General features: G+C 60.8%; 1 protein-coding gene across 4 annotated transcripts in view; it reads right to left on the bottom strand.

Annotated features, from left to right (window-relative positions):
• Positions 1-1559: 1559 nt before the first annotated feature.
• The window catches only part of FUBP3 (far upstream element binding protein 3), a 50804-nt gene continuing 39621 nt past the window's right edge, over positions 1560-12742 (bottom strand). The window contains exons 13-19 of one of the 4 annotated variants that reach the window (XM_042912045.1): positions 9102-9262; positions 8241-8314; positions 7900-7980; positions 7649-7725; positions 5227-5298; positions 3827-3954; positions 1560-2926 (exon numbers count right to left, since the gene is read on the bottom strand). In XM_042912045.1, the coding sequence (XP_042767979.1) occupies positions 2918-2926; positions 3827-3954; positions 5227-5298; positions 7649-7725; positions 7900-7980; positions 8241-8314; positions 9102-9262 (602 nt within the window). In that variant the 3' untranslated portion in view covers positions 1560-2917. Of the gene's footprint in view, positions 2927-3826; positions 3955-5226; positions 5299-5758; positions 6099-6264; positions 7112-7648; positions 7726-7899; positions 7981-8240; positions 8315-9101; positions 9263-12742 lie in introns of those variants that run through there. The other 3 variants (XM_042912046.1, XM_042912044.1, XM_042912043.1) reach the window with 3 other exon arrangements.

Genomic DNA, 12742 nt, shown 5'->3' with positions numbered 1-12742 from the left:
TGCTGTACTATACCCCGCCTTCCCCCGCTTCAATAAAAGGTTGCATCAGAGACAGAGAGAGAGAGAGAGAGAGAGAGAGAGAGAGAGATTTCCATAATTTATAGTATGGGCATTTCACTGGGGACAAACGCTAATCTGTACTTACCGATACATTTAAGAAAATGCATCCTCCCGCAAGCCTGCACCATTTACGACTCTTGGCACGAACCGCAATGCTCAGTCTTCAATTAAGGGACACCTTAGGGTTCATTATCACACAATCGCTCCCTGTGAACCATGCCAAATGCTGTTTTGGCACAGAGCTTGGAAGATGAATTAGAAGGAAGTCTTCTCTGTAATGCCCTCTCCCCAATTCCCATTCCCATCATCAGCGTTTATGCCCTCCTCCTGCCCGCCCCTCCTTCTTTCCAAGTGGCTTTTACTATTCAATTTCTCAACGTCAAACTCGATTCTCTAGAGGTGTAGTTAAAGATGCCACATCTTTTTGTCTTCCGGCTCTCAACAGGCCTCCGCACGGCTGCCGTCCACACCCCACAGATGCTTTTTCCCCCCCCTCCTCTTAGAGCTCGGGGTGAAGAGAAAAGGGACCCACACTGGAAACGCACGCACCCCCCACCACACCGAGGGTTCTCTACACGGGGTGCTCGCAGCACCGGGCGTCTACACGAGGCAATGACTCACATGTAAAGCTAGCGGCCGTGGGAGGGCGTTTTCAAATATTAAAAGTCGGGAGCTGTGTCCAGAGCCCGTTGCTTTAACCGACCGGAAAGGAAAGGAGGGAAGGAGAAAGCGGAGTACAAGGCTCCTCTGTCTTCCTCAGTCCCCTCTAGAGCGGGGCCCGCACGGTCACGCCCTGTCCTGAAACACAGGGCCCTCCGTGACTCGTGACTCGAACCTGTGGGTAAGGACCCTCCCCGCCCCCGCTTTTGTTTCCTTAACGGGAACACGGAAAGAAGGCACGTTCGCTGGGGCTTTCCGGGTCTCCCAGCCCCCGGTATCCCTCGGCCGGGCAGCCTAGGACAGCGTGGAAGGCAGGCCAAGGGCACCGGGCCCAGAGCAGCCCTGACGTCCCCGGCCTGGCCGCCCCGCGTGCCCGGGAGGGGTGTGGGGAGGCGGGCGGGCAGAGGGAGGCTGTGTGCCGACTCGGTTTCGGGAAGCGTGCTGATCTGGCTGCAGAGCTGGTCCCAACCTCCCTCCGATGAATCTTCCGGCTCCGCTTAGCCTGACAGCCGTGAGGAAACTCGCTATTGACGTCTCGGTGTCACAGCCACCACCCCCCCCCCCCCCCCCCCCCCCCCCGGCCAGATGGGACAGGTAAGAGGGGCTGGTGGTGATCGAGGCTCTCCCGTCAGACTGTCCGCTCCTGTGAAGCCTTTAAAATAAAATGAGCTGAACGAGCCGGGCCCCAGCTAAGTCGGGCTGATGTTCGCGCAGGACGAGCGGGCTACGAACTGCAAGAATCTTCGCTCGATTTTATGGCCGGGGGCGGGGGGCAGGGGGGCAGGGGGGCAGGGGGGCAGGGGGCAGAACGAGCGAGAGGAAAGCGAACAGACTAAAAATACTTCGCCCACAAGACGTCTTGTGGAAATTTTATTATATAGAGTGTAAAATGAATTGTCAGTCAAATAAAAAGAACACTTTTTTTTTAAACAACATGCATAACATTTTCCAATTGCCTTTTTTTTAATAGTTAGACATTTCAAGCATTATAAGGAAAATAAGGAGAAAAAAAACAGAGACTGTAACGTCGGTACATTTCAAACGGAATGTCCCTCAGATCAATGAAAAATGCAAGGAAAAACAGCTTCGATTCCGTTTTTCTTTCCTTTAAAAATACATGTTATCTGTACAAGATACACTACAGTAAACGTCGGAGATCATATTATCCCTTTTATTAAATCAAAATCATTTAATTCATATTGTGGTTAATACTAGATTTATTTATTCATCTAGTTAATTTGACAAATATTAAGAAAATATCTCAAAGAAAAAAGGAAGGAAACACCTTGGAATTAAAAAATAGTTACTACATTTTTATGCGGTTTAATGTTCCACAGTGTTTGTTAAAAGTTATATCGGATTTCTTTTTAATATTAAAAATAACAGTATTTATATTTCTGAGAGAAGAGAGAAAGGTTTTTCGTTTTGTTTTTAAAACCAGCTTGGAGGTCTTAGATACACAGCTGCAATTGTAATGGAGACACGAAAAAAAAACCGTATGCTAAACACAAGAACACGTTTTTATATTACCCCTTTAGCACTCTAGAAATTATACAAACCCTATAAAACGCCCCCTCCCAATCCCTGTTGGACAGCAATACAATTCTCTGTCTCAATTCAGAATTCACATAATTAATTACAATACATAATAGTTCAGTTTTTTTAAAAAATGCAGTAAAACCAGACAGCCAAGATACGAGAAATTAGAAGTCAAACATTTAATGAATTTACACATTTAAGAATATTTAAATACTGTTTAAAAATTTTTAAAAGAATTTGTTACATACCACCTAAGATTTCCAAGCCACTTTCTGTCGCAACAGAAAAAAAAACCCAAAAAACTGTAAATAAAAAGACGCGCGACGAAACGAAACGAAACGAAACGAAAACACACCGTGTTGAAATGTCACTGCTCTGAGGCACATTCTGGTGCCTGAATTTGCAGGCACTGCTCCAAAAAGAATCCCAGAGCTTACACGTTTGAAATAACAAACAAGAACAATGAAACAGAAATTATCAGCAATTTTTAGTAACGAATTTTTCCCGATTTTTAGAAAAGTCCTGTTAATCTAAATATAGTGTTTCACAGAACAAAACAAAGTTCTTCATCAAAAGGTTTGCAAATCTATAAACCTCTGTTACAAACGGGTTTTCGCTCACAATGATTTCGGGGAGAAAAGCACTGCGGGCCGCCGTCCTACTGCTCCTGGGGAAGGAAGGGGACAGAAGTTGGTCTGTGAGGCCACCTCTCATGTCCTCGTCTCTGTCGGCAGGGGGTGACAGGTCACCCTCCCCCCTCTGGCCCCTCAACAGGCGTGGACACACACACACACACACACGAGCCAATGGCTCTGCGTCTCCCCGGGGCCCCGCGTCATGGGACCTGGCCCAGACAAACCCTCTCCTGAACAGGAGGTCCTGGGCGGCTCTCCAAGCAAGGGACACCGCGGCGTGGGGCAGGGGAGCGGGCGCGAGAGAGCTGTCCTCGGCCACCCGTCAGCCCCGTCCCCTGTCTCCGCGGGGCCCCGGGCACAGAGGGCCAATTTTGGCGGTGAGATGACCGGCGAGCTTTGGGCCCGGGGCCTGTGGTGACCGACACGCCGTCCACAGGGACCTGGCTGGCGTCGGGTCACCTGAGAAATGCTCTGTGGGAGGATCTCGCCACGTTCCCCACGTTAATAAGAAACCGGTTTCCGGCCTCTGACCGGACGAGAGCCGAGCGGGTTTCCGCGCGGGATGAAGGCCGGGCGCCCTGCCCTGTCCGGCCGGCAGACGCCGCGGACTCGCCCTCCTGCCGCCCGCCCCTCACCGCTGGCCGGGGCCAAGGGTGACAGTGAGGCCACGCCGCCCTCTTCAAGGACCGTGACGCCAAGCCCGCCCCGGGTCCTCCGTCTGGGCGCCCTCCCCGACAGCTGGGGAAGCCGAGTGCCATTCGGCACCGGGCGTGAGGCGCCTTCCTCCCAGGGGGCGCCCAGCCAACCCCTCCCCCGCTGGCCCAAACCCGCTCTCTCCGGGGCGAGGAGGGGGCCGGCGTGGCCGTGGCCGGGCGCACACCCGGGCTCCGGGGAAAGGGGCCGGGGGCCGGGCCGGCTGGCCGGCGACGCACCTGGCTGTGGGCCTGAGCCTGTCCTAACGTCTGCCCGTAGAAAGCGACCTGCTGTCTGTAGTATTCGGCCCAGGCCATCGTGTAGTCCGGCGGGGAGCTGGCCGGAGGGGCAGCGCTGGCGGCGTGACCTGACCGACAGAGGAGAGAACAGGGGTGACCGGGGGCGGGCACGTGGCGGGGGGAGGTCGGGGACACTGCCCTTGGAGGGGTCCCTTCCCAAAGGCTCGGGGGCGGCCGGAACAAGCGCTGGACGTCGGCGGGGCTGGGGCGGTCGGGCGCGGCCCGCGTGCCTGTTGCAAGAAGGTGCCATTAGCCTCGTGCTCCTGGCCCTGCTCCGCCCCTACGGGACCCTCCTGTCTGTCTTCTCTCCAGAATCACCTTCTCTGCATGTCTGCCTGCCCCGTCGGCTGCCAGTGCCAGAGAGAGAGACAGAGAGAGACGGAGAGAGAGGGAGACAGAGAGGGAGAGAGGCGGGAAGAGGGAAAGGAGTGGAAGTACCTGGCTTGGGTGTGGGGTGCGCCTGTGCGGAGGGGCCGATCCCACCAGGGCTGGAAACACAGGCCCACGTATGTCTGGGAGTCTAGACTCGGGAGGTCTGGGGAAGACGGGGCATCTGGCCTTTCAGCAGGTGCTTGGGGTGCCGATAACCTCCCCGACCCCCCATCGAAGTCCCTGGAAGGGCTATCCACCTGGTGGTGATCCCAAACCAGGGATCCGGACCCTGGTCCAGAGACCAGGGCGAACGTCTCCTCAGCGGCCTCTGACCTGAGCTGCTCCAACCAGCAGGTAATACCCTTCGAAGTCAAGGCCCGTGAGCCGTCTTCCCCGACAGCCACTGTGGCTCGGCAGTTTCAGAATACATACAGAGGATGTCGCACGAGTTTTCAATGAGTTATTTGGGGGCTTTTCTGGTTGCTGTTCCCAAATCTCTTCCTTCTCTCGTTAAAAAGATGGGTTTTGCTTCTGGCACAGCTAAGAAAATGCGCTTCCTCGAGGCGGGAGGCCAGCACCTCAACACCCCCTCCAATTTTAGACTCCCGCCCTGAGTTTTGTTCCTCCTCTTCCCCACCCGGAAACGACCAGAAAAAGCCGGTCACGGAAGAGGACGCCTGGCTGCTCTGAGTCCTGGCCAAGTGGTTCCAAAGGGGGTGGCCGAGGCAGGGACAGCCGGCCCTGAGCCGTCCTCAGGCCCTGTGGCATCCAGAAGGGGTTGGGGGGCGGGGGGGACGTCTCCTCTGACAGACACACAGGGACCCGGGGAGACAAAGGCAGGACTGAGATCGAGTCACACAGGGAAAGCGTTGAAGAACAAAGGTGACGGGGAGGCACGGCCGACGAAGCCTAAGGCGTGGGGCCTCTGGGCCCAGGGGTCTGCTTGCTCGGAAGGCTGTCTCACTCACTCTGTTTTTTGTAATAGTCTTCCCAGGCCTTGCTGTAGTCGGGCTGGCTGTTCTGCGGCTGGCTCTGCTGGCCTGTGCGGAGAACACAAAGGGTCAGGCCCCCGGCGCCGGGCCCTGCTCTGCGCTCGCTCCAGGCCCCGCGGCCTGGGAAGGCGGCAGCAGGCTGGCCGCAGGGACAGGCCGATGGGCGGACGGGTGTGGCTACGGTCCCCGTAAGGGTGGGGCCGGGCGGGACTGGCCTGGACCCTTCGGGTGGAGATCCGAGCTGCAGGGAGCCCCGGGGCCCCGGGGCCGGGGCGACTGTGTCTGAGGCTCCCCGAATCGGCCTTCAAACGGGACAGAAGAACCAAGTGGTGCTGCCCACACCCTTCCCCTGGCCCTTCTGTTCGAGAACTGGCGGCTTTCACCCTGGACGAACAGAGTGCGGGGAAAACGGCCCAGAGACTGCCGCGGGGAGGACGGGAAGACGAGGGCCACACGGCAGAGGGGCCGAGGGCCACCCCGTGCGCCTGATCCCAGTCTAGCTTCGCACCTTTCGGGGACAGGAGCGGAGCGGGAGAGGGGGCGCGGGGGGTCGCGTCCAGTGCACTCCCCGGGGTGTGTGCTCGGTGTGCTGCCGGCTGCGAGGGCCGGGCTGCGGAACAGGGTGGCAGTGGCCAGCCCCGGGCGTGGAGGGACGAGAAGCCTGGAGCGGGGCGACAAGTCGGGGCCTTCCTTTCTGCCGAGGTCAGGGCTGGCTTTCGAGTCACCTGCTAAGACCCCCGCAGCGTCCTGTTTTCTGTCACCATTGCAGTTGGCGGCCGGCAGGCAGCACGTGCCATGGTGCCCACGTTCACGGCAAAGTGTCTTCCCCTCGAGTTAATTTACTGCATCTGAGGAGGGGTGGGGGCGGGGCCGGGGCAGTCTGTGTGTGGGGCTCGGGAAGAAGTGAGGTGGGGGGAACGGAGGGGAGAAGACCACCCCCATCCTCCCGGTGGGGCAGGAAGGGACTCCGGACGAGGCTGGGATTGGAACGAGGCAGTTTCGGAGGCCGGCGGGGGGTGGGGTGAGGTGGGGGGGCACCAAGGGCTCCTCCGTCAGACCCAGAGGGCTGGCAACGGCAAAGGCTGGGAACGGCAGCAGGAAGCCAGGCCCCGACGGTGCTTTCTTGGACTCGTCCCGCGTGCCTCTGCCAAGCCCTCCTGGCCAACCTGGGCCGAGGCGGGCGGCCGGGCTGGGCCTCCGCGGAACCGGGGCCCCAGGGTCAGCTCCCCTCCGGAGGGACGCCGTGGCCCCTGTCACTTGCCCCGAGTCTAGGACTTTCTCAGAGTCTCGGTCCTCGACACTGGGGCAAACGTGAACCCGACCCGGGTCACCTCTTGTCCTGAGGGCCCTAAAGCTGACCGGCACAGAAGGAAAGAAAACGGGAAGAGGCTCTGGGACAAAGCGGGCACCGTGAAACCCGGGCCCGGCGGACACCAGGCGGGGCGCACGAGGCGCACGAGGCGCACGAGTCGGCGGGACAATTCTCTACGGTATCCCGCGCGTTTGAGACGCTTCACAAATACTGCGGAAGAAAAGGAACAACAGAGGGCAAGCGTGCCTTCTCAGACCTCCGGGGTACAGTGGGAATGCAGTCTAAACCCTTCGTGCCACAGACGACCAGGCGGGGGCCCAGAGAAGGGGACCGTGCGGAGGGCCACCCCGAGTCGGCTCCCACGCGGGCTTGTCCAGCCGCGCCCGGGGGGGCGGGAGGGGAGCCCAGAACACGGGCTCGGACCCTCGGGGGCAGAGCCGCAAGGACCTCGTGCACACACACCGCACGACGCTTTCCAAACACAGGCGGCCGCTTCAGAGGGCCCCACATCTAAAGGTGAGCTTTTTGTCTCGTTCTTGTTTTCGAAGGCTGTACCATCAATAAAACCCGAGAGCGACTCATGAGGCCACGTGGGGGCCGGAGGGCGGGCTGCGGGGACCCTCCTCTTACAATCAGCTGTCGGGAGAGGCATCACCCGGCACAGCTCATTCTCCGGCAAGTCCAGGAGGTAGAAAGAACAGCCTTTCTAAGACCGCGCTGGAGACAAGGAGGGGAGACGGTCACCGTGGGGAGCCACCGTGGGGAGTGGGCGGGGAGCCCCGAAAGCGGGCACAGCCTGGGGGAGAAAGGAGGGCAGGGCCAGGCCCAACCCCCAGGCCTTCCTGCCCCGGTGGTGGGAGCAGAGCGGACAGGAGTGCGGCCCTGAGAAGGACAGAGCAGAAGAGAAAGGCAGCCCTGAGAGGTGGACGGGAGGGAGCCAGCCGCTCAGCCGGGCAGCCGCTGAGACCCACACACACCCCGTCTTCCGCAGGGCCTGCCGGCGGCTCCCCAGCCCGCGTGTCAGACACACCAGCCCCTCGGCCTCCGCGCGGCGCGCACGGTCCCGCCTCCTCCCGAGTCACTTACTTGGGACCTGCTGGGTGGGCTGTTGCCACGCCTGGTAGGTGCTGCCCCATCCCTGGGTCAGGAAGGCCGGAGGACCGCTGGGAAGACGAGAGGGTCATTCGTCCCAGAGCAGGTCACACCCCCTCCTCCTGGCCTGGGGCCCCCTCCCACCACGCCGGCCTCGCCCTCACCCTTCGCTGCTCCCCCGCCCCCTACTGGCAGTGGCCGGGGCCCCAGTGCCACCCGTCCCGACGGAGCGAGAAGTCACCCACCTCACAGGGGTGCTGGGGGGGTTTCCGTTCACCTTAGCAGCGATGCTGGGGAAGCAGGCCGAGCTCCTCGGAGGAAAAGCACTGCAATAAAGTGAAGAATAAATGAATACAGTGCCTGATGGCCTGGGCCGGGAGGCCCTCCGCCTCCAGGAAGGCCTCCGGGAAGGCTCTCACCCCGGGACCGCTCAGCGGGCTATGAACAGGCTAGACACAGAGGGGCCAGCGGACAGGGCCAAAGGGATGGGACCTGCCCACACCCAGAACCTCAGGCTAGTGGCTGGCCCCCCCTGGAAGCAGCTGGAAAGAGAGCCTCTTGAGGCAGAGACCGACGTAAGACTCACTGTTGATGAGGCGCCGTGGGCGGCTGGCTGAACGGGCTCTGTCCGAAGGCTCCGGGTGCTCCCAGACTGGTCCCCTGTCATGGGCACAGAGGGAGCTCTCACTGCCTGTGGGCCGCACCTCCGCCCTCTGCCCAGGCCCACCCCGAGGCAAACTACCGCTTTCGGGGAGACGGAGCCGAGGGAGGTCAAGACACCCTATGACGCTCACTAGCCTTGCTTCCCCACAGTGGACTTTTTCTGCAGAAACGGCTTCTGCCCCGTGGAGTGACCGATACCACACGCAGCCAACGCTGGCACCACCACAACGGCCCTAGCGTGTCACCCTGGGGGTCGGGACCAACCTGCTTGACTCTCCCGTCAATTTAGGCTGGCCCATGGCTCTTTCTGCCATTCTACGTCCCCTTTGAGGTGAGCAGTGGCCAATCTGTCCTCCATCAACACTCCCTTTCTTTATCTGCTTTGAGGCGCCTGAAACTAAAGCCAGAGTCAATGAACGCTGCCTGCAGGGCCGGCCGCCAGGGCCAGGCCCGCGGGAGTCGGGGCAGCGCCGGGGGGAAGGCTGCTGCCCGGGCTGCTCATCTAAGCCTGTGGGGCGCACGGCTCTGGGCCTGAGCTGCTGAGCTGTGGGGGCCTTGGGGAGACCTGCCAGAGGGCTTCCTTCCTCGCCTGGCACCCCCCCGCCCCCGCCCCGGGCCCCGACCTTCCCCGCCCCCCGTGGCAAAGCGGGAGGGGTGGCCCTCACGGCACGCGAGGGCCGGAAGGCACAAGAAGTACGAGCTTCTGGGGGAGGACAGGTACCCGGGACGTCCCAAAAGGAAACCCGGCTCTCGTCACGCCAGGTAGGGAGAACCGTGTACGTACACCGACTTTCTCATCTATGAGATGTCTGGCCACCTCGATCTGCTGAGGGACGCCCCTGATGGTGAATACTCGCAGGCTGGGGTCGGTGCTGGGGGGGGGGTTCCGCTGGAGCTCCACATGCGCTCCTGACTGCTGATTTATGCTTTTGATGTTCTCACCTCCTGCGGGCAGGTGGACACAAGACACAAGGATAAGTGGCAGTGGGGGCAGAGCCGGACATTCTGGAGGATTCCGCCGTGGAGAGGAGGGAAGGGCGGGGCCCGCGCCCCAGCCGTCGCCGGGGAGAGAAGCGCCCTCGGTTTACTCCGAACCGGTTCTGACGAGCACCAGGGCCCTCTCGTCTGCAAAACCGGACCCGTGAGCGAAGCTGGTCCTTCCCTCCGAGCCAGGCTGAAGCAGACACCGCGGGGCGCCCGGGGCCCCTGGATGCACACGAGGGAGCTCGGCCCTCCCAGGCCCAGGGAAGGCACCCCATCCTCCTCGTACAATGGGGGCCCCCTCAGCCCCGGCGTGGGCCGCCTCGCTGCAGTTCTCCCCCCGCCACAGGGCAAACAGACGGCCTCCGGCTCCAACAATGCCTGGAGCCCACTCGGGCGTCCAACGTCCCATCTTGTCACTTCTCGGGTCCCTGCCTCCTCCGTGGGCGGGGGCGGGGGGGGGGGAGGTCTAGACAGAGAGGCAGCCGAGATGGGGGTCACAGGGGCCTGGGTGGAGCGGGGTAATGAAAATTTAGTTGGACTCTTTGAAAAACCCGTGAGAGTTCCAGTCTCTTAATGAGATTTGCGTAACAAAGGCACCAGCAGTGTCACAATGGTGTGATTCTTCTTTAGAAATTTCACAGAACTTACAGATCAGTCCTGCTCCATTGGGGGGGTGGGGGGGGGGGCGTGCAGAGTATGAGGAAAATTGGGAGCAGAGTTTTGCGAATATTAGAGAAAGACAGTCTGTGGAAAATCTGGTGCAGGAGACCAGAGAGCCCCAAGTGATCAAAAGCAAAGACTGAAGGCCAGTCTGTGTCGCTCCACCCAGCCCGGAGTCACAACCAACCTCAGGTGACGTCTGTCATTTCATGGCGACACGTCCACCACCCTTCCTGCGCTGCAACCGGCCCCCTAGCCCGCTGCTGGGGCGCCTAGCGAGCGAGTAGACAAGGAGGGGTTCCCAAGAGCAGGCCCAGCCTGTGTCTTATCTCGTCCTCGACGGGACGCTGTGGGGCCAGGAAGCAAAGACGGAGCCGGGGTCCCACCAGGCTTCCTGAAGGCGGGCACCACAGGAAGGAGACCAGGAGGCCGACGGCCTTCGGAGAGAGAGCCTGGTGCGGATCGGCTGGTGCCGTGTGTCAGTTTAGCTGAGGGTGGGCTTCGGTTTAAAAGCAAATGCAAAAGCACTCAGCAGACCAGCGGGTCGGGATGTGCACGTGAAGTTCTGCTACAGCTCCAGAAAAGCGTCCCTGCGTTTTCCCCCTCGAGCAAAGGGCACTGACCAACGTGGAAGTCACAGCAAGCCTGCCCACAGCGGCTCCCCCGGCCCCCGGGGTGGAAGCGAGCCCCTCCCAGCCCTGGAACTGCCGCCCTCCACTCCCAGGTCGTGAATTTTCTCTGCACCATGACACGTGAACAGCTTTGCCAGTCCTGGGCAAAGTGTTTCTGGGGCGCAACAAAGAGCAAAAAGAACGGGCCGAGGCCCTGAGTCCCCCCCGGACGCCGCGGGGTTCTCGGGTTCTGGAGGTAAGAGCACAAAGTGTGCGTGTGTCTGAGGCCGAGCCCAGACCGACCGGCCGTCCTCCGCCGGGCCCCGATCCCGGAGGCCCGGGCAGCACGCTCGGAAGGTGAAGAGGCACCACAAAACCGCACGGGGCCGGAAGGAGTTAATTTAAGTTCACCTTCCTTCAAAATGAGGTCACCAGCTTGGCACATGGTGGCTGTCTACAGACGCATTCGGCAGCCTGTCCATTCTTCCACCTGATGGGGGGCAGAAGCGACCCACCAGCGGCCCCCCGGCTGGACGTGAAATCGTAAAGCAATTAATCAAACCTGCTAAAAGGCCCGGCTGACAAGAGCAGGGCTGGCCACACTATCTGTCACCACTGCTGTATTTATCATGGAAATCCAGCAGGGGCCCCGGGAGGCGCAGCGTCTGTCCAAGGGCTGGAGCCGGGGGGTGGGGGGGGGGGGGGTGGGGGGGAAGCTGGGCCTGGCTGCCTGTGGCTCCCTCTCCTGCCTCCCTCACTCACCCTCACTGCGCGCCTCTCCAAAGAAGGCGCGCCCCTCACACCCAGCCCCCGTGTGCGGTGTGCGTGGCGGGGAGAGAGACCCTGCTCACCGAACCCTGGGTTATCGAGGCTGCTGTCGGAGCCCCGGGACACAGGATCGGTCACCGCCTTGCACTGTTGTCACCTTCCTGCGGGAGTCGCCCAGCGGGACTCTGGCGGGGACACACGACGAGGGGCCGTTTGCCCGCAGCCAGGTTTCACGGACTCCGGGGAGCGGTCACAGTAAAGGCAGCGAGATTGTGCCCGTCTACAGGAGACGCACGGTCAAACCTCGCTGACAAAACGGTTCTCAAAAGGCACAGAAACCTAGATCTGATTCTCAACCTACGGGCACCTACTGGTTTTCATCTCGCAGCAGCCAGGCCGATGGTCCGGGGAGCGGCTCTGACTTAACACAGCATCTGGGCAGCTGACAATATCCACTAAACGCTCATCAGCACGTATCCCCTGCCGGGAAATTAAAACGAACCCACGCCGTTCCTGCCACCTCCGAAAGGTAAACAATCTAAGAGACGACGGGAGAAACATTTGGCAAGAGCACACATACAAGCGCGTACGCACTGTTCACGGGCAGGGCTAAGCGCAGACTCCAGAAGGTGACCGAGAGGCTCAGGAGGGCGCGTGCAGGCGCACGAGCGCGCTAAGGCAGCCTCAGCTCCCCGTTGAAGACGTTCTCGGATCACGCGCCGTGAATCATTAGCACGTCTCCGACGGGTCAGGGAGGGCCGGGGGTCGCGGACACTGGAGAAGCCCTGGGGCGGAGCCTGTCTCTGCTTCCCCCACAGGTTGTCAAACGCGCACGTGCTGCCCCCGGCGAGGCTCCCCCGAGGGCCCACGGACGGTACCCTCACGGAGACACCTTCGCCGCCGCAGCGATGTCTGCCTGCTCTTCCCTCGCTCGCAGGGCAGGGTGGAGAGGGGCCACACCAGCCGCCAACAAGGGTTTCTCGCTAACACTCTCTACAAAGCCCAGAAACCACGATCCCGTCAGTTTTCTCTTCCCCTCCGCGGGGTGTCTGCTACTCACGGGAGACGGGCCGAAAACGTAAAACACCATCCTCCCGCGTGTCCACAGAGCCCAAGTGCCCACGCCCGCTAAGGACCGGAAGTGACACGCTTGTCGGACGGCAATCTTCACTTGAGCAACGATCTTAACCGTTCCTCTAAGTTCCTCGGAGGGAAGCGAATCGCGATCGGCAAACGCCGAGCGGCCCCTCGCGTGCGGGGCGCCTCGCCCACAACCGGCGCCTGCTCTGCTGCCGGTGGGTCTTCCCCGCCGTCTGTCCACACACGGGAGCCAACGACTAGCTCTGCCCGTGTTCGTGAGAAGACCCGACCCGGTCGGGTGCCCGCGGAAGGCAGCGGATGC

This window comes from Panthera leo, chromosome D4 (genome assembly GCF_018350215.1).
Source record: "Panthera leo isolate Ple1 chromosome D4, P.leo_Ple1_pat1.1, whole genome shotgun sequence".
Classification (NCBI taxonomy): Eukaryota; Metazoa; Chordata; class Mammalia; order Carnivora; family Felidae; genus Panthera; species Panthera leo.
Note: the sequence above shows the minus strand (reverse complement) of the source record. Positions and strands in the feature narration are given on the sequence as shown.